Here is a 23,659-nt window from a genome sequence, read left to right on the forward strand (position 1 = left end):
ATCTCTTTTTCCAAGTCACTTCAGAAATACGTTTTTGTTAGATACAGTTCCTTGGAAAGGGTAGTGTAGCACCTTGCCAAATGAGTCATGTACCCCCTGTGAAGAGCTAGGAACGAGTTTGTTGCAGTGTCGTACTTGCCTCCTTTGCATTAACTCAAGTATTTTTTTGCAATAATTAAATAAACTGAAAAATCTGAGGAAATCCCAAAATTCAGTTACTTGTTCAGGAACTCAATAAAATATTGAAGCAGACTTCCGTGTTTTGAGGTATTATACTTGATCTCTGTCCAAACACTACTTTGAGAAAAACATATGTTACAGAAAATGTAATGTTGAGCAAACGTAGTCCTGTAAGTGTATGGGGGAAGTGGGAATAAACAGAGTTAGCTTTGTTGAGATGGGTAAAATTGGAACTGCAAAGTTGTTCTGTTTTTCCTCAGTTTCTTCATTGTTTTTGTGTATTAGTATAAAACAACGCACAGTTTTATTTCTTCTTTTGACAGAAATAACTGCAGCTAGGTTTTACAGGCCCAAACCTACAAATGCATTATGGTTAGCTTAACCTGGAGGCTATCTTAGGGACCCCAAATTTTTTTATTCCTCTTTTTTTTAGGTCAGGTCAGTGAAAATCTGCAGTTAATTTACTTAATTGGTATCCATTTACCCTTGTTTTCTTTTCTTTTTTTTAGGATCTTTATGCCAAAGCTAAGCCCCAGTTAGAAAAAGCTGTTGAGCGTGGTAGAGGTAAATCAGTTTAGTTTTCTTAACTAGCTATTTAAAATGCAGGACTGTACTCTATCTTCTCTTAAAAGGGAATTTCGTTATGCATCATTCTGTATGTTTTCTTGTTCCATTTGAGACTATTTTTCTGCGCACTGTATATCAAATTAAATTTCCTTTCTAGATCATTCCTCTTCTAAACAATTAAAATGTGAGGCCTGCATCTATCGCAGCCAATGCCATTTAAAATGACAGACAAGAAGAAGAAGGAAAAAGGTTCTGACAAATTATTCCCAGCCAAAACCAAGCATAATTTATTAGTGTTTGTGTGACTCAGCCCAGTAACTAAATTGTACTTCATGTTGGTTTACTTTGGATCTCCTAAGAATTTTGAATTAATTCAAAATAACTTTTGTTGATTTCTGTTTTGGGAGCATCCTTTCATAGTTAAGTTCACCAGGACTGAACATGGATGCTATTTAGACCTTATTTCAGGTACTGCACCTCTATATCCCTGAATTTAATACTTTCAGTCTTTTGAACTCCCTTAATGGAAGGTTTTCCATAGTTTACCATTCCCCCATCAGATTCCCATCTTGAAGTGAGCTTTGTTTTTGCTGTGTCTTTCCTTTGTTCTGTGGTTTGTTTTTCGTACAGTGTTTCACTGAAACTAATTCTTGTTAACACGTAAATGCAAGAATCCGTTTTGCAAGGGTTTTTATCACTAATTTGAATAAGATAAAATTGAGATTCAAAAGAGCAAAGCAAAACAAATGGCCCAGGAGCAAAGGCAAAACCTTCTGTGAAAATTGGTAAATACAATACGATGTTCAGTTTCATTCATTTGTCACTAGAGAAGATCTCAAAGGCTTTGAATTTTCTGCCAGCAGATCTGAAGTGTGCATGATAGTTAAATGTGTTTTGATAACTCTTTTATGTTTAGTAACAGTCGTCAGCATGTATTGATGATTTCTTATCATAAAAACACTTTCACATTACATTAATGCACTGTGTTCTGACTTCTTTTCAGAGGGTTGTGAATTTCTGCAAAATCCCCCTGATGGATTTTATCCAAGGCTTGGTGTGATAGGTTTTGCTGGAATTCTTGGATTGTTTCTTGCTAGAGGTAAGTGGGAACCTTTTGAACTGCTTATGGTTTAATTTGGGATAAATCACTTATTTGTGGTTTTTTTGTTGTTGTTGTTACTAATTTTTAAATGTGACACATGGGATCTGACTTAACTGTATGAGCATGTTTCTACAGTGTTCCTCCAATTATACAGAAGGTATAATGTAAAAGGTGTGCAATAACCATTAATTATTGTTTATGAATACTGTATTTGTTACTGGAATCTAGTCTTTGATCTTTCTCAGTTCTAGCTTATTATAACAAAAGTGGGAAATGATTTTTTTTAGCCTAAAAATCTTTTTAATTTATGAAGTTATTGATCACATATGTACTGTAGAAAACTACAGAGGAATAAATTATGGTGAAACACAGAGGTTTCTGAATGACGATGCATGTACAATTAGTTGTATGTTCAAGTTCCTTCAAAGTATTGTGTGTGCAGGCAGAGAGTTCCTGCATATGGTGATATCTAGGAAAATACTTGTGAACTGTGGGTGTACTATAGACGTATCCACGTTTTGTGACATAGAAATGTGATACAGCTAATTTCATAACACTGGCTGAAGAAACTAATATGTTTATCTTTCACAGAAATAAAAGTTATTTTAAGAAATGTTAATTATGAAGAATATTTTGTATTTGTAGTGATATATTCGTAATACGGTGAAATGAAGTAACAAGAAGAATGCTTGTAGATAAAGGAACTGTGGATTTGCAGAACTTAAATACTAGGGAAGACATGCTTTGGTTAAAAATACATCTTAGTGGGCTCCATATGTGTTGAAGAAAGTGTGTGCTTGGTATTCAGAAATGGAAAACATTGTGTGAATATATGCAATCCTGAAAATATTCAAACAAAGCACGTTTTTCCTAGCATATGATTTTGAATGAAGATCAAGGTCTCTTAACATCTCTAACTTCTAACACTTGACATTCTTTCTCTTCAGACTCCCATTTCTTGAGTTATGTGGTTATGGCTGAAATCAGTTTCCAGCTTTTATGACTGCAGCAAAATTATGGGGAAAAAATAGCCATCTTAGGGCTGAATCTGAAAGATTAGAGAGTCCTAAATTTAACAACAACAAAAAAAAAACCTTTATTGAACAAGTATCTGAGCTGTGAATCTTTTAGGACTTAAGCCCTAATCTGTTAATTTTTGTCTGGCTATAGTTCAAAAATACTGTTATCTCAAGAAGTTATTCAAGCTGTAAAAGAAAATGCCTCTTATTTTTGATGCTACAGAAAGTTAGAACCAAACTTTTTTTTTTCTTTTTTCTCCCCCTTCCTCCCCTTCACCCTTACTTGCTCTCACTTTAAAAATTGTCCTCTTGGAAGATGCAGATCAAATCTTCCAGGTCTAACCACAACACTTGAAGATACTGCTGCCTGCTAGGGAGAAAGTACTGTATTTGGAGTAGAGTAATTGTGCTTGGTTTAAAATGCTTCATTTAAAATGCTGTTGAATGTAGTTAGCTCTAATCTTGGTGAGTAGCACTGGACAGATATGGGAGTATTCCTGAACTTCCTTCTGATGGATGTCTCCAGCAGGTAGCAGGCTGATGGAAAACACTGTTTTCAACTATTACATTTATTCCTAAAGTAATACTGTAGGCACATTCTGAAGCACTATCACTAAGGAAGATTTTCTTGTTCTCAGGTATTACAGCAAAAGCATAATTTTTCTGGCAGTAAAGACACAATTAAACTTGCCTTTTCTGTGCTTTCTTATAGCTAACTGGTACCAAGTTTCCTCTTCATGAGACAGAAACACCACTTTATGAAAGTCCCTCTTCTTTACCATTCAGTTCCTCATCTCATTATGAGCATGTGTTGTAGAAACACTTTGGATATACATTTCTGCTTCAAAGTCCATTCTCTCCCTATTAGCATATATGGCTTTGCATATAGAACAGGCTGTTCTTTGAGGAACAGAAATACTGCATCCTGACCCCTGTATGTCTGCTCTGTGACCCCATTTCCCTTTTTTCTGCTTTACTGCTTATTTTGCTCCTATACCGGCTCCCATCTATATCTCTTTTTTGCCTTGATAAACTGCAGGGTGCCCTGTAACTGATTCCGTAATACAGTGTCACTGGCCAACCAGGATATGTAACCTGTGGCCAAGCATAATAAAGGATGAACTTTTTAGGCAGTTAGATCATTTTAGACTTGTATATAATTGAATAGCGAGTTCAAAATGATTAAAATATTCAAAATTTACCTGGGGATTGAGTAGCAGGAATACAGCATAATTGTAAGTAGTAGTCGTGGAAGTATCAATACTTGTGAGTCAAAGTAATTTACAAACTTTGTAGCAGAACTTTTCTTGTTCTGCTTAATGTATTGAAAGAATGCTGACCTAACCTTTCTTTGCCTCAGTTTTTCATTTTGGTTTAGAAAAGTGTATCAGTTGGTATAATTCTCTTAAACATTTCTGAACTGTGACTTTTACTTCATTATTTAGTACCAAAATAAATTATGTATTATTATAGAAAATATAGTTGTAAAGTAAATTGTCACTGTGGAAAGATGTTGATGATTTTGTAAAAAGGTTACTTTTATCAGCATAATAATGTTTATCATGAAACCAGCTAAACCGTATCTAAAAAAAATATGCTAAGCTCTATATTAAAAAAAATTAAATCGTGCTGCTTATAAGTAAAAGTTGAGTAGGGCCACTCAGTTGTCTCAGTTAACATATATTCTAACAACATATTTTTTGTTGTGAAACAGGCTCAAAAATAAAGAAGTTGGTGTATCCTGCAGGCTTCATGGGTATTGGTGCTTCCATGTATTATCCTCAGCAAGCGGTTGCTGTTGCAAAGGTCAGTGACTATACCTTTTTGTTTTGGAAAAGTGTCTTTTATTTTGATTGTTGCTTCAAATTAACTGGTAATCCATTTTCTTAAAAGTCCCGTCTGCGTGCTTGACACTTAACAAGATAATAGTTTTTTCACAAAAGAACATGTAGTCCAGACTGAGTGAAAGTTGGGTATTCCATTTCTTTTAGTAAAGTGTTTTTTAAAATCTGTGTAGAATTTTCAGTATGAGGTACATAATCTCCTTTCTGAATCTTGAACCTCAAGTAATAATAAATTAAATAATGCTTAGTATGTACAATTTGCATGTTCAATTACAATACTAAGGACACCTGAAATGTCTTGAGAGCAAAAGGAGTAAAAGGGCTTAAAGAAAAAAATTAAAAGGAGGTTCTACAGAGAAATCATAGGAACAACATTTTGAGATAAGCATCATTAATTAGTTTTTCTGTGTTTTATTGGATAGTTTTAAGAAAGGTTATATGCACATTCTGGAATGGGGTGAGAATTCTGGTGCTTACTGGATGCCTTTTCTGTTGTTGCATTTGCTGTTTCATGCACGTACATGTCGTGCTATCTTCCGGTTACAGCACCTTTCCTGTGAAAGGAAGAACTGAAGTGACCAGACAATTACTTAAAGTCCCTGTTGATGTCATTTCATGTGACTTGCCGTCCATGCACTCTTAACTGTGCTGACTGAGATTCTTCAGTTCTACACCATAATCGTTTTCAAATCCAGCTTTTAACCACTCAAAGTGCACATACTTTAGTGTATCAAAAATGCTTTTTATTTGGGGCTTTGATAAATTGGCTTACAGATGGCCTGTGTATGATGCGGAGATGTCAGGAAGAAAACATGATGTTCTCAAGAACATATGGTGTTCTTTGAAACCTGAAAGGTTTGAAAGGCTTAGGGAGAGTTAAAAATGCTGTGTTTGAACTTTTACAGCACAGTGATACCCTCATCTTGGAAGGAATTTGTTACTGATGCACCCAGAATTCAGATGCTCTAAATACAGAGTGGCTTGTCCTCAGGGAGTGAAAATTATACAACTGGCAGGGGAAAAAGAAAACATTAAAATTTAAGAAGCTTAGACATTTCTGTTGGGAAATTTGAAATTCTGTTTGTCTTCTGAACAGTGAATTGGGAAATGATTAAACGGTGATCAAACTGATGTTATTGTTTTTAGAGAAGCTTAATTCAGTCTTAACTACAGATCTGTTACTAACAGCTTCACAATGCCATGTTTATTTTACCATAACTTTGAAGTGTATGATTGCACTTTGATCAATTCACGGTTCTTAGTTCAACCATAACAAAAAATCCAGTGAGAGACCCTGAGCCTGGAACTTGATTGGAGTGCGTTTAGCTTTGTTGACTTGGTCAGGGCAATAGATGCAAGAGCTTGGAAACTTCTGTGGAAAGAGTGATATCTTAGATACTGTTTTGGTTCCTCTAACCTCACACATGCTTTTCTTTTCTTCAACAAGCAACATTTAAGCATACCACGTCTTACTATCTACTATTTTTATGCCTTAATCTGGAATCAGAAATACTTTCTTCTCTAGTAATTATTTTGAAATGCTTAGTAGCATTTGAAAAAAAGACCTGTAAGTGTAAGAAAGAGGTCTGCAGTACAAAGTTTATGTGCCAAGTTAATAGAACACTATAGGAAGTATTCTGCAACATATGTTTTAAGTTTTTTTATTTGCTTTTTATATTTTTTTCTTCTACGTTTGATTACTTCACTGATTTTCATTTGCAATGGAATTGTTCCCTTCATTTGGTAAACTTCTGGATTTGGCCATACTTTTTTCCTTCCCACCTTTATTAATCATTTTCCATTGGAAATAAACACAGTACACTTGCAGTTGAGGTACAACATGTGATATATCTGTCTGGAAGAAGTCTTTTTTTCTTTGGCTAAAATGTCTAAGTTGTTAATGAAGTCATAGCAACAGAGCTCAGTGTTGGCCATATGTAGTTTTCAGACATTGTTTCTCTAACTGGAAATGAAAGAAATGCACGGACTAGGTGTTTTTTATTTTGATTTTTGATTTTTTCCATCCTTTCATAATCATTCTAGCAAATCATAAATTTGTAAGGGGTTTATTTCATCACTGCTAGCATTACTTTCATTTGTATAACTTTGAGCAAGCGGTCAGACTGTTTCTGTGGTAAGGGGACTGAATTTAATACTAATGTTTATTTTGTTGTAGTGGAACTTTAACTAGTGTTTTGGAACCACATTGCGTTCCAGCTAATCATAATAAATTTCAAAATGTTTTGTATTAACTGTGGTTTATTTTCCATCTGGAAAACTTTCCCATTATGAAGTTACTTAAATCAGTCTCTTTATCATTAGAATTATTATTTTTTCTTTGGTATTAGGAGTTCTATAAAGCAGCATGTGTTTTATGCTTGCTTCTTGAAAAATAAAAACCTCCTAATACAGAAGTTTGTTTCTTTGACAACAAAATCAATTATATTTGTATTTCTTTTGAACGTACATCTCTTCCCTTGTCCAGTTTAGTCTCTAAGGCATAAACAACTGTAGTGACACAACCGAGAGCATGACACAATTACAGGAACTAAGGATTGAAAAGAAAGAGTTGGGGTCACGGAGTCCATGTTCGCTGCAGAATGAAAGGCATTTAAAATTGTACTATTGACAACTTTGTTAGCAATATAAATGTGGAAAAGACAGCAGATTCTTAATTTAGTTTCTCAGCATACAGTTTTGGTAAGGAATTGCTGACTGTAATTCTGCTTGATAATCTTGATGTACAGCATACCGAATATTCGATATTATATACTTAACTACCTTGTGTGGAGTAGAAGATGGAAGCTTGTTCGCAGGTACATTTGGCCTTAAGAACTGCTGATGCCACCACAGCAGTATCTAATATGGGTATTTGTGGCCTAAGGTCATTTTCAAACTATTTCAGAGTCCATGCTGAGAACCGCTTAATTTGACTTTTGAACTTGTTTGTTCACATTTTAGCATACAAACTTTCTTACAGTGTTGCACTAAGCAGAGGTGGTATTTTAGCATGTGCTAATTTAACATAAGCAAGCTAGAAATTATCTTCCAGAAACTCAGAATTCCAGATGACTGTATGGAAAAGCATGTCCCTCTTTTGAAAGGAACTCTTTGTATTAGTGTTCAAATGAATACTTGGAACAGTTGAATGAACGGTTTGGATTGTTCCTGTGCCTTTACTTTTCCTGGTCGGTACTGTCACTCACAAGAACTGTAGCGGCAACTGCAGTACCTGACTATTTCCTCTTAAACTGCTCCATGGGGAAGAGAGGTGTGTGACATACAAAAGGTATAAGATACAATACACAACCTCCAGTGTCTTGTTTGTGAGAGTATGCATCAGGTGGTTATCAAAAATGTCTTGGATATGTTCCTGCTGACCCTGTAACTTGCAGCTTACAATCTCTCTAGAACTGTATTTCTCAACCCCATGTGAACTGTGAACCTGTGCATGGGTCCAGCCTCCTGGGGGGCGTGTACAGTGTTGGAGCAGTGGTTGACCAGAGCAGAATAAACTTTGTGAGTTTCCCTACCTTATGATGTAGCTACTTTGCTCCAGCAATGTGAAGGGCCAGTTTCTCATTTAGGATAATTCATACTTGACTTGATCATGTGAGTCCTATAATTAGAATATATTTAAATTGTACTGTTAAGATTGAGAATGGTTTTAAGCAGGAACATGAGATGGCTTATGGATACCTGTTGTTTCTCATTTTATGTTGATAGCCTCAATGACATTGCAGACCAAAACAAAAATCAAAAACAAACAAAACAAAACAACCCGCTGGCCTTCATTTGGTTTTTGTTTGTAGTAGTCACTTTCCAGTCCTGGTAGCTTTGCACTGCTTGCACCACTGATCGCGCTGTCCTTCCAGCTAAGCCATAGGTGTTCAGAAGTAGTTAGTTAAAGTACTTGAGAGTGAACGCTCCTGAATACTGAACAAGAAAATAAATATTTATAACTGTAAAGCCTCCATTGAGGGATTTTGGAGGTTTAACACGTTCATTTCCAGAGCAGTTGGTGTGCCTTTTTTTCTGATGACCTTTATCACCTTCAAATATAGGGAAAACTCAGTGCATCGTACAAACTTTAAAATCAAAAGATAATTGTATTTGTCAAAGGTGGTTACAAATAGGCTTGCTCTTGGTATTTAAAACATCCTACATCTTGGATTTAGTTGTGACTCAGAAATGTAGTTGCTGATTTGCGTTTGGGTTTCTGTTTTTTTTTGTTTGTTTCGATTCTAACTACGTTCATTATTAAATAGCATCTTTAGTAAAGTGTGTGCAGATGTGGCTGACTGTTGAGATCATCTGAATTTCTCTATGAAATGATACAAATTAAGGAACGAGGGGTTTGTTGCTGAGATGTTGATGTCTGTTGCCTGATGGTTGGTGAATGTGTGATTTTAGTGTAACAGTAGAAGGTCACGCTGATGCTGCATAAAGCCAAAGCCGTTGGGCTTTGAATGCAACAATCTTGTGCGTTTGTGGACGTAAGCTGGTCTGATATGTACCTAAAATCCTTTCTTACTGATCTGAGTGGAGTTTTAACTGCTATCTAAAAAGCACTCTACGATCTTTAATCTACTGCAAACTAGTTGTCCTTGTTTGCAGTTTGTAAATGGGCAGGATTGTATTTGCACTCTACCTAAAATCTAACGCAGCAGTAAAAATCATGTTACAAAGCTAGAGGTCTCAGTATGGTTTGAAAATGTGTTGTGTGAGCTGCAGTATACAAAGGTGGTAACGTGGCTTGCCCAGAAGTACATCTGTTGTGGTGATGGTGCACAACTGTTGTAGTTAATTTTTGTTCAGACAAAGGGAAGTGGTGCTTTGCATGGTACGTGCCAAGTGGTAGAATTCCTCAGCACATGATGTTTTGGATCCAAAAAAGTTGTTTTGGATCTAAAAAAGTTACATGGTGCTTATTAGGAGACAGGGTGAGTTCATAGGAAAGAAATTCACTGGGCATGATTATACATATAGAAATCGCCTCTGGCTAAGGAAATCTATGAGCAGCAAATTGTTGGAGACGGGAAGAAACGTAAGGAAAAGAATCACTTACGCTTGCTCTGTTCTTGTAGTTTTCCAGCTTTGTCCCCTCTTGGAGATTGGGTGATACCTTCTCATTTCTTGATACCATGTTTGTTTGTTTTTTAGTTTAATGTCTGTCTAGTTGGGCAAATTGTCCATTTTTACTTCTGATTTTTTTGGAGTAAGGAAACAGATATTAATCTGAAAATTAATCCTTCAGACTGACTTGAGTCTGGAGCTGTAAAACCCTACTGCTCTTAGGTGTTAGAATGCTATGGATCTACAAATGCTATGAATATTGTGGTTGCATATGATGCAAAGGGGCAGGAGATGTTCTTTTATTAGACTTAGGGATTTTTCCTGTCATAAAATTATCTGTTGGTGTAATATAGCAAACACTGTCTTTCTTATGTCTTCAGTTTTGAACTTTGACAGCTACTTATTTATTATAGCCATCTATCTGCAAATCAGGTCTTTCTTCTAAATTGCAAATAAAAAGAAACAAAGGAGTACTCCTATTGTTCTGTCAAAACAGTGAAAACTGCAAAAGAGTGACAAACTAAGTAGGGATATTTTTTCTTTAAATCAGGTTTGGTCAAATTAAGAAACAATTTGCATATATTAAATCTATTGAACATAGAATGCTAAGATTGTAAAATCCAGAATTGTTTCCATGCAGCATAATCCCAATCTTTTATACAGATATATTTCATGTAGTCTTCAAACAGTTTTTTAGCAGGTTGGCTTTTCTTATTCCTTATGTGTCATTTTTTTCCCAATATGTTAATTAACTCTGTACACATTGAGCTTAAGTGGGAAGATGTTAAGGATCTTGGATTCTGAGATTTCTTCCACATGAACAATCTTTCTCAGATTATTAAGTTCATGCTTTGTGATTATTTTGTTTCAAAGGTTGCTGGTACACACCTGTATGACTGGAGTCTTCAGGGATATATTGCCGTAGAATCTCTTTGGAAGGATAATCCTAAGAAGAAGAAATCTGGGAAAGAAAATGATAAGGTAAGAAGTCGGAGGAACTTGATTTCTGGATTAGGAGAAAATCCGGAAGAATGCCAATAAAAATCAAGTTTCCTTTGAATCAATCTGTGTCCTGATGCAGTACTGAGTACAGTCATTGTTGAAAGTTTCTGCTTGCTAGATATCGATTTGTTAAACATTGTTCTAATGGTCAGGTTAACATTCACATAGTCAATTTATTAGTTAGAACAGAAAATAAAGATGAATGTTATTGTACAAGTTGCTTTTTTTTAGTCTGATATTACTATTTTGTGTTATAAAAAGTAATGTGTCAGACTGCTGCCTTGCTTTAGAGGTTCCTGCATCTGATGACAGAGCAAATGCTAATGTAATAGCTTTGTAGTCAAGAATTTGGCAAGCACTGAAGTTTCTCTAAAACAGCATTTTTGAATTAACATTGGTAATACAGCTAAGTGAATGTCTTGCATGGTTATTTTTAGTTTTAGAATGGAGCAGCTCTCCTTATTCCCTCTACAGAGCAGCTTTCCCTAGTCCCCCTGCAAAGCGTCAGTGATATGATAAGATTTCTTGCCTTTTTGAATGCTAAATTGATACTTTGCCTGTAGAGGTGGTCAAACATCATATACAACAGCAGTGAATTAAACAAACCTAAAATCCTTCATCTATGATTGTTTACTTCTATAAAATGCTACGTGTTGTGACTCGATACTAATGTCTAGTAGAGCAGAATGCAGTGCCATAATTATGCTAGAGCAACTATTCATAAATACTGTGGGGAAAAAAATAAATAAGATTCTATTTTGCTGCTTCTAATGAATTATGAATTTCACATTCTACAAAATACTAGCAAGTTTCAATATTAATGCAATATGATTGGTTAATGATACTTGCTGAAGATTAGCATTGACTTGTGAAGACATGTTTTAATGAACGTTAAAAATGAACTTGCTTTAATGAACATTATACTATATAATGTCTAGGTCATAATTTATAACTTGTCTGAAGCTTCTGCAGTTAATTATCTTAATGATGTTTTGGTTTTTTATCTGCTAGACATTTCCATTATCCCACAGGAACAAGCTGTCTCAGTAGTTGTACCTCTCTGATACAGATAAGCAAACTGACTTCTAAGAAATATATGTAGATGGCTCAGTGAATTGGAGTGTACGAGGCTGAAGAATTGTGTGTGTTGATAAAATATATTTGAGGGAGAGCCGATAAGGTTTTCAGGGATTTTTTTAAGTGAAGAAGTAAAAATTCAGAAATATAACATAAAGCTTCAGTGGTTTTAAATCCACTGCAAGACTTGCTACGTATTTAATTCCTGATTTCTAAGCAAAAAGCTTGTTCTAAGCTTTTTCTGTTGATACAAATTGCTGCCTTAGCAGCAGACTGCTTCCCATCTCTTATTTTAGTTGTTTAAGGCAGCAAAGCAGAAGTAAAAGGTGGTTTGAAAACAACTTTGAACCAGCAGAAAACCTTGGTGTTTCATTGTGGACCTCATGATTGAGCCCTAGCTCAGAACTTTTAACAGCTCATCCTAGGTTGACAATGGTGTATGGCTTTAATGGTGGTGTTCTGGGTTGCTGGAAACCAGAAGTCCTGTCTGACCAGAACAAGGTATTTGCAACCCACAGAGGTGTAAGAAACAAGAAGGGTAGCCACCGAGGGGGAGATGCTTTGGGGAGGCAATTGCACTTGAGGTTGCAGGGATGGAACCGAGTTCCCTGGGTGGGTCTAAGTGTGGGAATAGTTCCAAACAAACAGGATGGGGGAAATGTTCACATGTCCTATCAGTTGCTGAATCTTATGAGAATGGTCACCAGTTGAATACTGGTGGAGACTTTCATCAGGGGATACTCGCCCTGTATTGTCCTCTAGGCATTTGAGTAAATGTACTTGTGTAATTTTGTGAATAAACAAAGGTTATTTAATCATCCTGTACCTTTCGTAAAACCTAGGCTGTCAAAAAATGTCTCCAAAAAATAAGCAACATTAAAATATTAAAATATTTCAGAAAGATAAACAGACAGCATCAATAAGGTTTAGCTGAGCTTTTTATTTTATTGTGTCCTAGGCTTTCAAAAGGAAACACATGATTGTTATTGGAAGGCGAAAACTTTTGAAGCTTTTATCTTACTATAAGGTTTATTCAAGCACTTGCTACTTCAGCAGAAAAACAAAGGGCATGTGAAATTGGAGAGACCACTAAGTAAACACAGCTCTTTCTCTTCCTCCTTGCAGAATCTTTAAATCACACCCTTTAGATGCCAAAATGTTATTTGGACAAAAAATTGAAATGCCATTGAACAGTTTCCTTCTAAAGTTCATCTAACCAATCAGATGTTAATGTTAACTATTGCCAGTTAACTTGGTGAATTAGGCAAGATTAAAAAAAAAAAAAAAAGTGACTGAAGTGAAGAAGCAATATGAATTGGGTGAAATTTCCTGCATTTCAGGAGTTCAGTGATCGCTTACCACTGAAGTATGCAGCCTCTTTTTTTTTTTTTTTTTTTTTTTTTTTTTTTTTTTTTTTTTAGTCCTCTGAAGTTGTTAAAGAGAGGCTTTTGTCTCTGTGACTTCTAGAGAAGCCAAACAGCAGTTCGGAAGTCTCTGGAGTGAAAAGTATTTCTGATGGGAGAAGTCTGCTGTGAAATTTCCTTTGGTCTGAGTTTATGAAACAGTATAAAGTATGTGGCTGAGAAGGTGTTTTGGTTTTGTGGGGGAAGGGAGAGGGAGATTTTGCTTGTTTGTTTGTTTTATTAAAGACCGTGCAGTGCTGTTCTACCAGGATGTGGTCAGTCACACTTAATAATGAAAGCCTCTCCTTTTTTTGTATGTACAAGCCCCAGCGTGCCACTACAGTGAGAGAGGAAGTCTACCCAAGAAAAACATTTTCAGTCTATCTCTAATGCTGTGTTACACTAGTGCAAAAAAGTACTTCCTGTTCATATAGCTGATAAGATTCAGCTAATCAGCATCAACTATTCCAGCAAGAGGATTTTTGTTATTGCGTTTTTATTGAAGCTTTTACTGGCATAGAAATGCCAAGGAAGAAAAATATATACTTCTAACTCTCATGTACTAAAGTTGGCAAAGCTTTCTGGGATAGGTTGTAGGACTTCTGCCCTAATTTGACAGCCTGGTGAAAGAATCATGTTGGTTTGGTATATTTGTTCCTTATTGCCATAGTAGGCACCTAGATTTCTTAACTAGAAAGGCAAATACAAACGTTACTCTTGAGTTGTTACGGCAGTTGTAACCCAGCTCGTGAAACCACGCCAGAGCAAAAGATGTTATTTTTTGGTTTTGTGTCATCTGCTCTAGCATTTTCCTGTTGCTACACAAAGGATCCCTGCAAATAGTCAAACAATATATGGGTGGCTCTTCTTGGCTTGTGATAATTTGTTACGCTGCTCATAATTTGTTTGATAGTCATAGGTACCACAGCTGCAAATAACTTCATGTTTGTGCAGCAGTAGGTCATTAAAATAGATGCAGTACGTTAATTTTCTGAAGGTTTTATGAGGCAAAAAGCTATGCCAAACTGAGGTCATCATCAACTCAAATCTAAGTTCTGCCAAGAAAGATGAATTCCAGGATCTTCTGCTGCAACATTTTGAAACACTGGCTGGAGCCCCTCCATACGGCAAGTCAGTCTGTAAAGTTGTGAATACACTATTTACAGTATAGATGTCTAGTATTCTGAAGCCAGCTCGTTGTAGGAAGTAGTTGTCAGGATGAAAGTTCTCTGGTAAAACTATGCAGGTATCATAAGTGACAATCTGTGTCCACATTTTTTATTTACAGAAGGATGAGACCTTTTCCTAATAAGGGATGGCAGGAGTAGTTATTTAGCTTCTGTATACATTACCTTGATGTAAAGTGGACAACTTTACTACTTCTTCCTCCCAAAAGAGAAGATGGTATAAGAAATGTAACCAGCTTGTTGATAGGCCAGGTGTATTTTAAGGGTTTTATCTTCTGAAAATTTTTTGCTTACCTGAGTCATATTTACACACAACAAATAATTCCACAAAAATCAGTGGAATTACTGTTAAAATTTATATTGCCAGGTTGTGAGTCTTCAGGAAAAGTGATAGTGAAGTGGAAGATACGTCCTTTGAACCTTGTTTATCCTAGTTTGCAAAATTTGTAAAGCATCATATCTATGCCTTTGAACAGTTTTTAAGCATGATGTCTAGTGTTTGAAACCCTTTTGAGTAGTCTTAGGCAGCATCAAACTTTCATTACAGGGGTTTTGCAATTATGAAGGCTCATACCCTGCAGTGGCTTCAGCTAGTTTGTGTGAATAACTGTTCCCTCTGCCCAATAACGTCATGCAAGATCTTTCTCTACTCTTCTTTTCTTCTACCTTTGCCTTATAGTGCTAGCTGAACTGTTAAGCCAGAGAATTGCAGCTTCTTTTTTTCCCCCCGCACGATCTCTTTTTAATTCTTGCTGCGTTTCTCAGCTTTAATACCTGCTGTTAGGTCAGAGGGCTGGACTGACCATAGCAGCTGGAAGATTTTTGTGCAGCAGCATAACTTTAAGGACTGTAGTTTTATGTATAACAGATTATAATTTGTTTACAGAAAAGTGCTTTGGCATCAGTATTTCAGAGCAGCGGTTTAATACAGATGACTTGTAAGTTGTTTGTTTGTCAGTCAGCTCATTTGATGATTACCGTTGTGAAATGCAGCCTTCCTGCCCTTCCTCTTCTGCCTCTGGTCTCTATACTTCTGTCATTTGTACTGTACTGTAGGGTTGTCAGCTCTTGTACTACAGTGGTTTCATCTTCAAGTGACAAAGGCTTGTGTTCTGATACCAACTCGCTTAGACCCAGGTTTTGCTCCAGCCAGTGAGCTAAAACATACTGAAACACATCGAAAAAGCATTCTCTTCGGTCAGCTCTGTCTTTTCTTTACACTAATCAGTGTTTTGCTGTATTTTCAGCTATTTTGGATTCTTCCTCTTGCCGTGACACTGAATCAGGCACCCATTGTTTTTACCAAAGTGGCAGAACAGCGCTAGAGCTCTAAAAACATCCCCTTTTTTCAGTCCCTGTTCATTTCTTTGCGTGCTCTTCCCCACTTTCTTCCAATGAGTAATAAGATCTTGCAGAAGACTGCTTCTTACTGTATTTCTTCCTTTGTTGCCTGTCACGTGGTTGTTTAAACAACTTCAGAAAAAAAAAGAAACTCTTACAGCTTATTGTTTGGTTTTCATTCCTGATCTGTTGGTAGAAACCATCTGTGATTTACCAATACTCTCTGCGTATACATGATGTAAGTACTTATGTAGGTATGTATGTACACATGCTTAGTTAAGCACAGCTGTTTGGGTATTTTATTAAGTGTCTGCTGGTGACAGAGTGCTTCCAAGTGCAAAGACTGCTCGGCCTCGGTGGGCTTGTTTCCTGTACTTGCCGTAAGGAAATGATGAAAGTGGAAGTTGTGGTGTCGGTGTCTTGACTGGGTAGCTTTACTGTGAACAGCATAAACTGTGATCATAGCAGACCTAAATTGTCTTTTGAGTATCTTTTAAAATACAACATGAGTGGCTGATATATATAGATAGATAGATAAACAGCAAAAGTTTGGTCATCTGATCTAAATGATAAACATCTACTGTGGACAGAAAATGGTGTCACGCACATTCGCTTTTGGTACTAAGAACAACAACAGAGTAAAACTTGTAAAAGTTATTACCTGTTAGTTTGGGCGGTGATGAATTTAAGTGTTAAAGAGGTGGGAAAGGAAGAATCCACCCTACATAAAGTTGTGCTTTTCAGAGCAACTTAAAACACGGTAATATTTTTAAAGTGTTCCATATTTCTAAGAGAGTAAATTTCAACCTCAACTAAAATTACAAAACTGAGAACATGTTGTCTTTGATTGACTAGGAGAGGATGAATAAGGTTAAACAGTGATGTTATCTTTATTCTAAGCAATACATTGCAAACAAAAGAGACAGAAGAAAGGGTAAATTATTAATCTGTGAGCCTGAATGCTTTGTTTTTTCTTTTGTAACTGTTCTTTTCTGGTGGCCAGACTCTACCTTTTAAGAGTTTTCCATAAACATAAGAGACACGTATGCCTCTCCTTAGAGTTATAATTTCTGTGGTTAGGTGCCACTGTAAAGGGGCCCAGCCATCTGCTTGCTCCCGTTCAGAGGGAGCAACAGAAACTGACTTTTGCATCAGAGTAGGCTGTAATGTAAGGAGAAAGTCTAATTAAAAAACCAACCAAAAATGCTGGCTAAGTTCCTTTTGGACTGTTTTTTTCATATGTAAGTAAAATTGGATAGAAATAATTTTTTTTTTGAAGTTTGTTTAAAGTTTAGGTCTCGATCCGTGTCTGTTAGACACAATGAGCTAAGCTGACATTTTTTTTAATCACTTACGTATTAAAGCTTTATAAAGAGCGTTGTGTACAGTCCCCTTAATTCCAGTATTATCTTGGATTTCAAATAATGATTTTTTCTTAATCCTGTGGAATCCCAGCGCCTTGAAGACTTTATGAATGTGTTACGGAGATTTGTTACCAGTCACCGTTGAGCTGAAGCTCGCAGTTGCGTAAGAATGGAAAACGTTTCCACTCCTGCTGCGGGGTACGGCTCTGACGCGTGAACTCTGTCCACCCAGATGCGTTACCAAGTGGCTGTGTTCCGGCAGAAAGTAGAAGGACTGTGTCTTGAATACGTGCCTGCTTCTGACGATGAGAATGCCACGGGGGAGGCGGTCTTTCGGGTCGTTGATCTAGGCGCGTTTTTTGCTTCTGATTTGTTTTGGGTGTGACTTGAGGACTTTGACACTTTGTTAAATTAGGTGTGTTCGCTTCCCTTGCCACCTCGAAGGACTTCTTTTTCTGGCTACCCATATTACTGCTTTATCAGTCTCGCTCACTCTGTGTTGATGTAGTGGGCACGTACAGCAGATGGAGTTAAAAGACCTTCTTAATTGCTAATTGAGCAGATGAGTTTGTGTGTGAGCAGCGGGCTGATCTGAGCCCAGAACTCAGGCTGATGGATCAGCAAAGACAAGCCCTGTGATGAGACCTACCAGTCTCACAAATACTAAGGAACTGAGCAAAACCCCTGTTTTCCCACAGGTTTTATTGCTAGTTGTCTTGGTCTGGTTTTTTTTTTATTTGTTTGTTTGTTTGTTTTTAGGATGAAATACTTTACCTGGGTGGTGGTAATTTTTTTTTTTTTCCACAAGTCAAGACAAGCAAGTGGAAGAACACAGAGCCCCTCTGTGAACAGCATATTTTTAGTTCTTTTGTTCAGAATTGAGTAATCCCTGAGATGAGGCATCATGAGTCAGATTGTTCATTGTGAGTTGTAAAATGTCGTAATTTGTAAGTTCCTGTACTGGGAGGATTATGGAGTAGGTCATTACTTTGAAATGGGTGTGCTTCATGGATATGATTTCATTTGCTATGAAATATCCAGGATAGTGATCAAAAGAATTATTTTTTTAAGAAGGGGTTAGCTATTTAAGATCTTGCTAGACATATTTTGAATAAGAACTTCAAGAATTATCTCCATAATTGAATCTTGGTGTATTGGATCCATATATACAGCACAGCATATACTGGTCTCGTGTGTGTGTGTGTGTGTGTATATATATATATATATATATATATACACACACACACACACCATATGACCATAAATATATATAGTCTCATAGACTCAGTGCCTTTACCATAGTGCTTAATGTGTACTGGAGTGTAATTTCAAACCATCCTGTAATTTTTTTTTTGTTTTCCAATCTCTTCTGGATTCTTTTGGTATATTTTCCATCACATTTATTTAAGGCATATTGGTAAAAATCTGTTTTTTAGAATAAAAAGAAAGCACAAAGTTCATGTTTTGAACGTAAGAATAATTGAGGTTGGGTGCAACCTTCAGTCATTTCATCCATCCCCATGTTCAAAGCAGAGCCAGCTTTGAAGACAGATGTGGTGGCTCAGGTCTTGTCCGATCAAATCTCCAAGGGTGGAGATTCACCAGCCTCTCTGGGTGACCTGCTCCTGTGTGTGATCAGTGCAGTGATATTTTTTTTCCTTATATCTAGCAGAAATTTGCCATACTACAACTGTGTTCTGCTGTGAACCTCTGAGAAGAGCCTGGCTCTTCCAAATATGCAAATACTCATTGAGTAAGGGTGGATAGCAATTAGATTCCCCCTTTGTCTGGTCTTCTCCAGGCTGAACAGACCCAGGTCTCTGTCCTGTATGTCATGTGCTTCAGTCCCCTAGCCGTGTGTGTGGCCCTTTAAGTATTTTCTTTATTGATATCTATTTAAAACCATAACGAAGAGAGTGTTCGTTATAGCATACTTGGCAAATAGATAGACCAGATGCTCTAACAAGCCTCTCTTCATTCTTTGATTTCTATCATTTATTTCAGAGAAAGTGTAAGGACAGTCTTTCAAAGGATATGTGCTGAAAGCAGCCTATTGTATAAATACACACAGAATTCAAAGAATGCAAAATAGCAACCACTCTGTGGGAATTCATCCTCTCTTATTAATGCAGGCAAAAATGAGTCAATTAAAGCATTTCTGTTGAACTACTTGTTCTTTCAAATCCTTTAATTGCTGAGCTAACTACAGGAAGACTAAAATCCTAGAAACAGTTTGAGAGATCATTTTTGGGGTATATCATAATGAATTAGCCTCATCAACCACTTGATTTTGCAAGAAGTTTTTGTTTCATCTTTTTAAAAGGTCTGCTGTTGTAGCAAAAATACTAATCATGGATTGTTTTTGCCGCCTCAAGGGTGATGCAGAGGGTGACAAGCCCCAGGACATCCATGCTGCTTCAAATGAAGAGCGAGCCCCGAAGTAGAACACCAAATCACTTGCCACCAAACAGGTAAAGGCTAAAGACTGGTAATAGTATATAGCTGCAGCAGCAAAATAACCTGGAAAAGCTGAACATTAGGTTTGACTTGTAGTTATCTTCTTCATATTGATGAAATGGGGAAGAGAGGTAACAATTTCTATTTTGTTTTTATTAAACTTCACATTTGTCCAGAATATGCATTCTTCTTAACAGTGCTTAAGTTAAATTATCTAAATTCTTCTTCTTTAGAGTATAGAAAGTAAATGTAAATGTGTCCTCGATGGGTTATGAATTCTTTTAACAAGGCCTTTTTAATACATTGTTAGTTTGGTTTTTTTTTCTTCTCTTCCCATTTCTGCCTCCTGTACCAAAACCAAAAATCTCTTTGCCTTCTTCGTCACGGCTGTGCAGGTGTGAAGGAGGGGAGAGGAACCTCTTCCCTGCTCTTACATTTTCACTAAAGTTTTGTCAATGTCAGGGTACAGCCACATTTTACAGCTTGTAACAGTCCATGATGTGCCTGACCTTTCGTGTTGATGCGCCTCACTAATGAGACATGCTTCATCAGTTGGGAACTAGTGATGGAGGAAAAGGGGTAGCATTTCCCAGTTCTCTGAGCTACAAACTAGAGCTGAGACTCCAGTTCTGGTCTGACTTTGCTACTGAGTTGCTTTCTAAACTCATGCAAGTCCTGTGATAGCTAAGGAAAATAAGAAAACAAAACAAAACTCTTCTAGCTTCTAAAAGTAGTTCTAATTCGTAGGACAAAAATAGCTGTGTGTCTGAGGCTTGTCACAAACAGTAATGTAATTGGACAACATTTAGGACAAAACATCAGATTGTTATCTTCTCAGAGAACAAACGTTAAGGATATCTTTTCTGAACATGTTTTATAGTTGCTTGTTTTTGTCCTGTATTACTTTCATGTTATGCTAAGAATTATTTTTCATCAGAAAATGATTCTAGCATTGTAGAGACTTCATTATTTTTGTTCAGTGTTCCATTTACCAGTAAAATTATTTTTTCCCTAACTGACAACTGTGTAAATAGAGTCCAAATTTAGAAAACTGCACCAATTTTTTCTTCCATGCGTCACCACCAGTCACAAATGTTATGCAGATATGATGAAGTGCAGACATCTGCTGAGCAGCAGCGTTCTACCATTACACAGCCAGCTTTAACAATAAAACTAGTTTCTAATGTTGTTTCCATTCATGTATTTTTAATTGCTATAGCTAGTTCTCATAAGGGCAAAGGTATTTGAGTGGCTGATTTACTGAGTACCTTAGTTTTTCCTTCAGATGTAGGAATTAGTTTTCCTTCAGAATGTGAAGTCTCTAAATATGTTTTGCTAGTATTTTATACAATAGCCACATAAAATAAAAATACATGAAAATAGGAATAACAGTCTTGTTTTGAGTAAAGATATTCAGGAAAACCAAGTGGGAGGAAAGCTTCTCTGAAACTCACTAAAATATTGTGCTGCTGGTGAGTTAGGGTAGAGCTACTAAATAATTAAAAAGCCAGGAAAATTGAATTTTTCTTTATGTATGTGGGACACTGTACAAATACCGAGGTTCAGTACAAACAGAAACCCATAAATAGCTTTTATTTTCTTTCAGCATTTCTTACCGCATGAACATAAATTTTGAGGAATGCTTTTTAGTGGCTGCTGTCTCAGATGCTCTATTGTCTTTCTTTTTAAAGAGTTAAGATTACTCAGATGTTTAAAGTATCTGGGTGCTGCTGATTTTGAAATCTACTTGCTTTGCCTCATGTTGTTTCTGGAGGAGATACATAAACAAAACCACTAGATTTTTGACCTAGAGCAACCAGATGGTGAAAGTTCAATTCAGTATCAATTTCCATCTGTTCTGTGGGGGTGGCAATTTGTTCCTTCTGCTTGAAATCAAACCTAGTTATTTAACTCCATACGCAAGTCCAGATGTTTTGCTGGATTTGAGTGATCCCAAAGGTTGGGCCACTGCTGTGATCTTTGAAAAGACGTGTTTGTTTATTCTGCATGAGATCAGTCATGAAAGTCTCACTGTATTTTAAACCGTTGTCAATGCTCCTAGTTGAATCTGGTTACTAAAATAAACACAATCGCACTTTCCTCATAAGGATTTGCCCCAGCGTGGTTCCTTGAATTGTGAATTGTCAGCCAAGCACAAAATCGGCTTTTCTTGGAAGCAGTAACGTATTTCTCCGTTCCAAAAAACAGGAGCATTGCACCTCCTTTAGTGCATGTTTGTAGTTAATAATTATATGCAAACTACAGCTCAAGCTACATCCCTTCATAGGAGAAGCAAGGTTTAATTTTACCCAGCTGTTGTACTGAAGAGTTTCATGAAAGTGACACAAGCTTGTGTTTTTCCATGGCATATGTCACTTTCACCCTGTTCAGGTTTTTTTATCTAATTCCATTTGTTCCCATTGAATTACCCTAGATTTATATCAGAGAAAGTGAGATTAAAAAAATGCACTTGGTGGGAATTAAAAAGAATTCCATCTGAGAAAGTTGATTTATTACAAAAGACTCCAGTTGGGGTTTTGTTGCTGTGAAGTATTCTTTCTCTTTTCTATTTCTATACAGCTCAACTACAGGAATCAAGTTCTCTAGAGCAGACAGTGATGTACTGTCAATAATATGAATATTGAAATCTCTGTACTAGAATTAAATCTGTACTGAGTGTTCCTGAAATAGGTTTTGATCAACCTACAATATCAAAGCAAAAAGTTGTAGTTGCACTTATGGAAAGAAAAGGCCTATGATACCATAATTCTGCTTTCTCTCTCCCTTTCCCCCTTACCTGTCCCTTTTTTTTATTATTTAGGTGAACAAAAATACAGATGTAAGCAACAATTTCCCAAGAAAAAGAGGAAAACCATCTGAATCCATTTTGATTTTGAATGTGACTAATCTGCCTTCCCTCTCAGGAAAGATTGAGAGTGTGCTGCTTGGGCTTCTGGAATGGAACCTGTGAAAGGACATTACATTTGGGTCAGTCTCGATACCCAAATCCTCAGTTCTGCGGTGGCACTCAAGTTTGCCATGCTTGTCCCATTGCAGGAACAGCACTGCAAGTAGCAAGTCTCAAAATTCTTCGGTCTTGTTATTATTTATATGTAAAATAAAAATCCAGTTGCATAAACCGGTCATGATTTCTTTTCCTCTTCCCATCTTCTTTAAAGTCATGTGTGTGACCTTTATACAGTGTATGAAAGGTTCTTGAGATGTTGTTGACAATGCCTGTATTTTTAACAGTGAGGAAAAGCTTAAAATAGCATGATGTTTTGGTTAATGTTAGCTAATAGAATTACGAATGAGAACAATTACAATGAATCTTGTGTTTTGTCTGAGTCTCCCCCTCCTTTCTATACAAATCTTCTGCCTCATCAGTGCCAGTGGAGGTATATAATGAAGCATCTGTGAGCTCCTGTCTAGCAGATGGATGGGAATGGAGCTGTTAACGTTTGTCCTTGTTTTTGCTTGAATGCACAGCTCGATGGGAATCAGAACGTGGCAGTGGTGGGAACCAGCTATAGAATAACTTGGCTGTTTCCTCATTCCTGGCTAGGGGAGGGGAGAAAAAGCGAGGCGAAGGGAAATATAAAAGGATTTCCAGCATTTTGAAATCTTTGCACAATAAAGCCCTTTCATCATTTGTTGCTATTTCCACTAATCTGTCTTGGTGATGCTTCAGAAGATACTGTAATCCAGGTTAATTGTGCTGCTTCACAAGTTACTGTAATCCAAGTAGCTCAGAGCTCCTGGAGCTCTGTTGGTGAGCCTTAAATGTTCCTAAATCAATCATTAGTGAACACGAGGAAAGTGGGAAGGTTGGAACTTAGACGAGTGCCTGTACGATACATAGGTTATCTAAAAGGAACAGGCAAGAAAATACAAAGTAAATAGGATTTAAAACATTTGCAAACATCTTTGTTGTTACTTGGTTGGGTATTCTGGCTGGGCATATTCCACAAACTTGTAGAGAAAAACAAACAAATCTTGGCAATGCAAATACGTGGGCATTATGAAACAGGCAGGTTCTT

At 36.6% G+C, this 23,659-nt stretch overlaps 1 protein-coding gene across 3 annotated transcripts in view; it reads left to right on the plus strand.

Annotated features, from left to right (window-relative positions):
- The window catches only part of APOO (apolipoprotein O), a 31,752-nt gene extending 8,994 nt beyond the window's left edge, over positions 1–22,758 (plus strand). For all 3 annotated transcript variants that reach the window (XM_080568069.1, XM_080568067.1, XM_080568068.1), the window contains exons 4-9: positions 690–744; positions 1,751–1,846; positions 4,583–4,674; positions 10,662–10,769; positions 19,538–19,633; positions 22,441–22,758. In XM_080568069.1, the coding sequence (XP_080424195.1) occupies positions 690–744; positions 1,751–1,846; positions 4,583–4,674; positions 10,662–10,769; positions 19,538–19,606 (420 nt within the window). In that variant the 3' untranslated portion in view covers positions 19,607–19,633; positions 22,441–22,758. The remainder of the gene's footprint in view (positions 1–689; positions 745–1,750; positions 1,847–4,582; positions 4,675–10,661; positions 10,770–19,537; positions 19,634–22,440) is intronic.
- The last annotated feature ends 901 nt before the right edge of the window (positions 22,759–23,659 follow it).

The sequence above is a fragment of the Anser brachyrhynchus genome (genome assembly GCF_964034855.1).
Source record: "Anser brachyrhynchus genome assembly, chromosome: 1".
Taxonomy (NCBI): Eukaryota; Metazoa; Chordata; class Aves; order Anseriformes; family Anatidae; genus Anser; species Anser brachyrhynchus.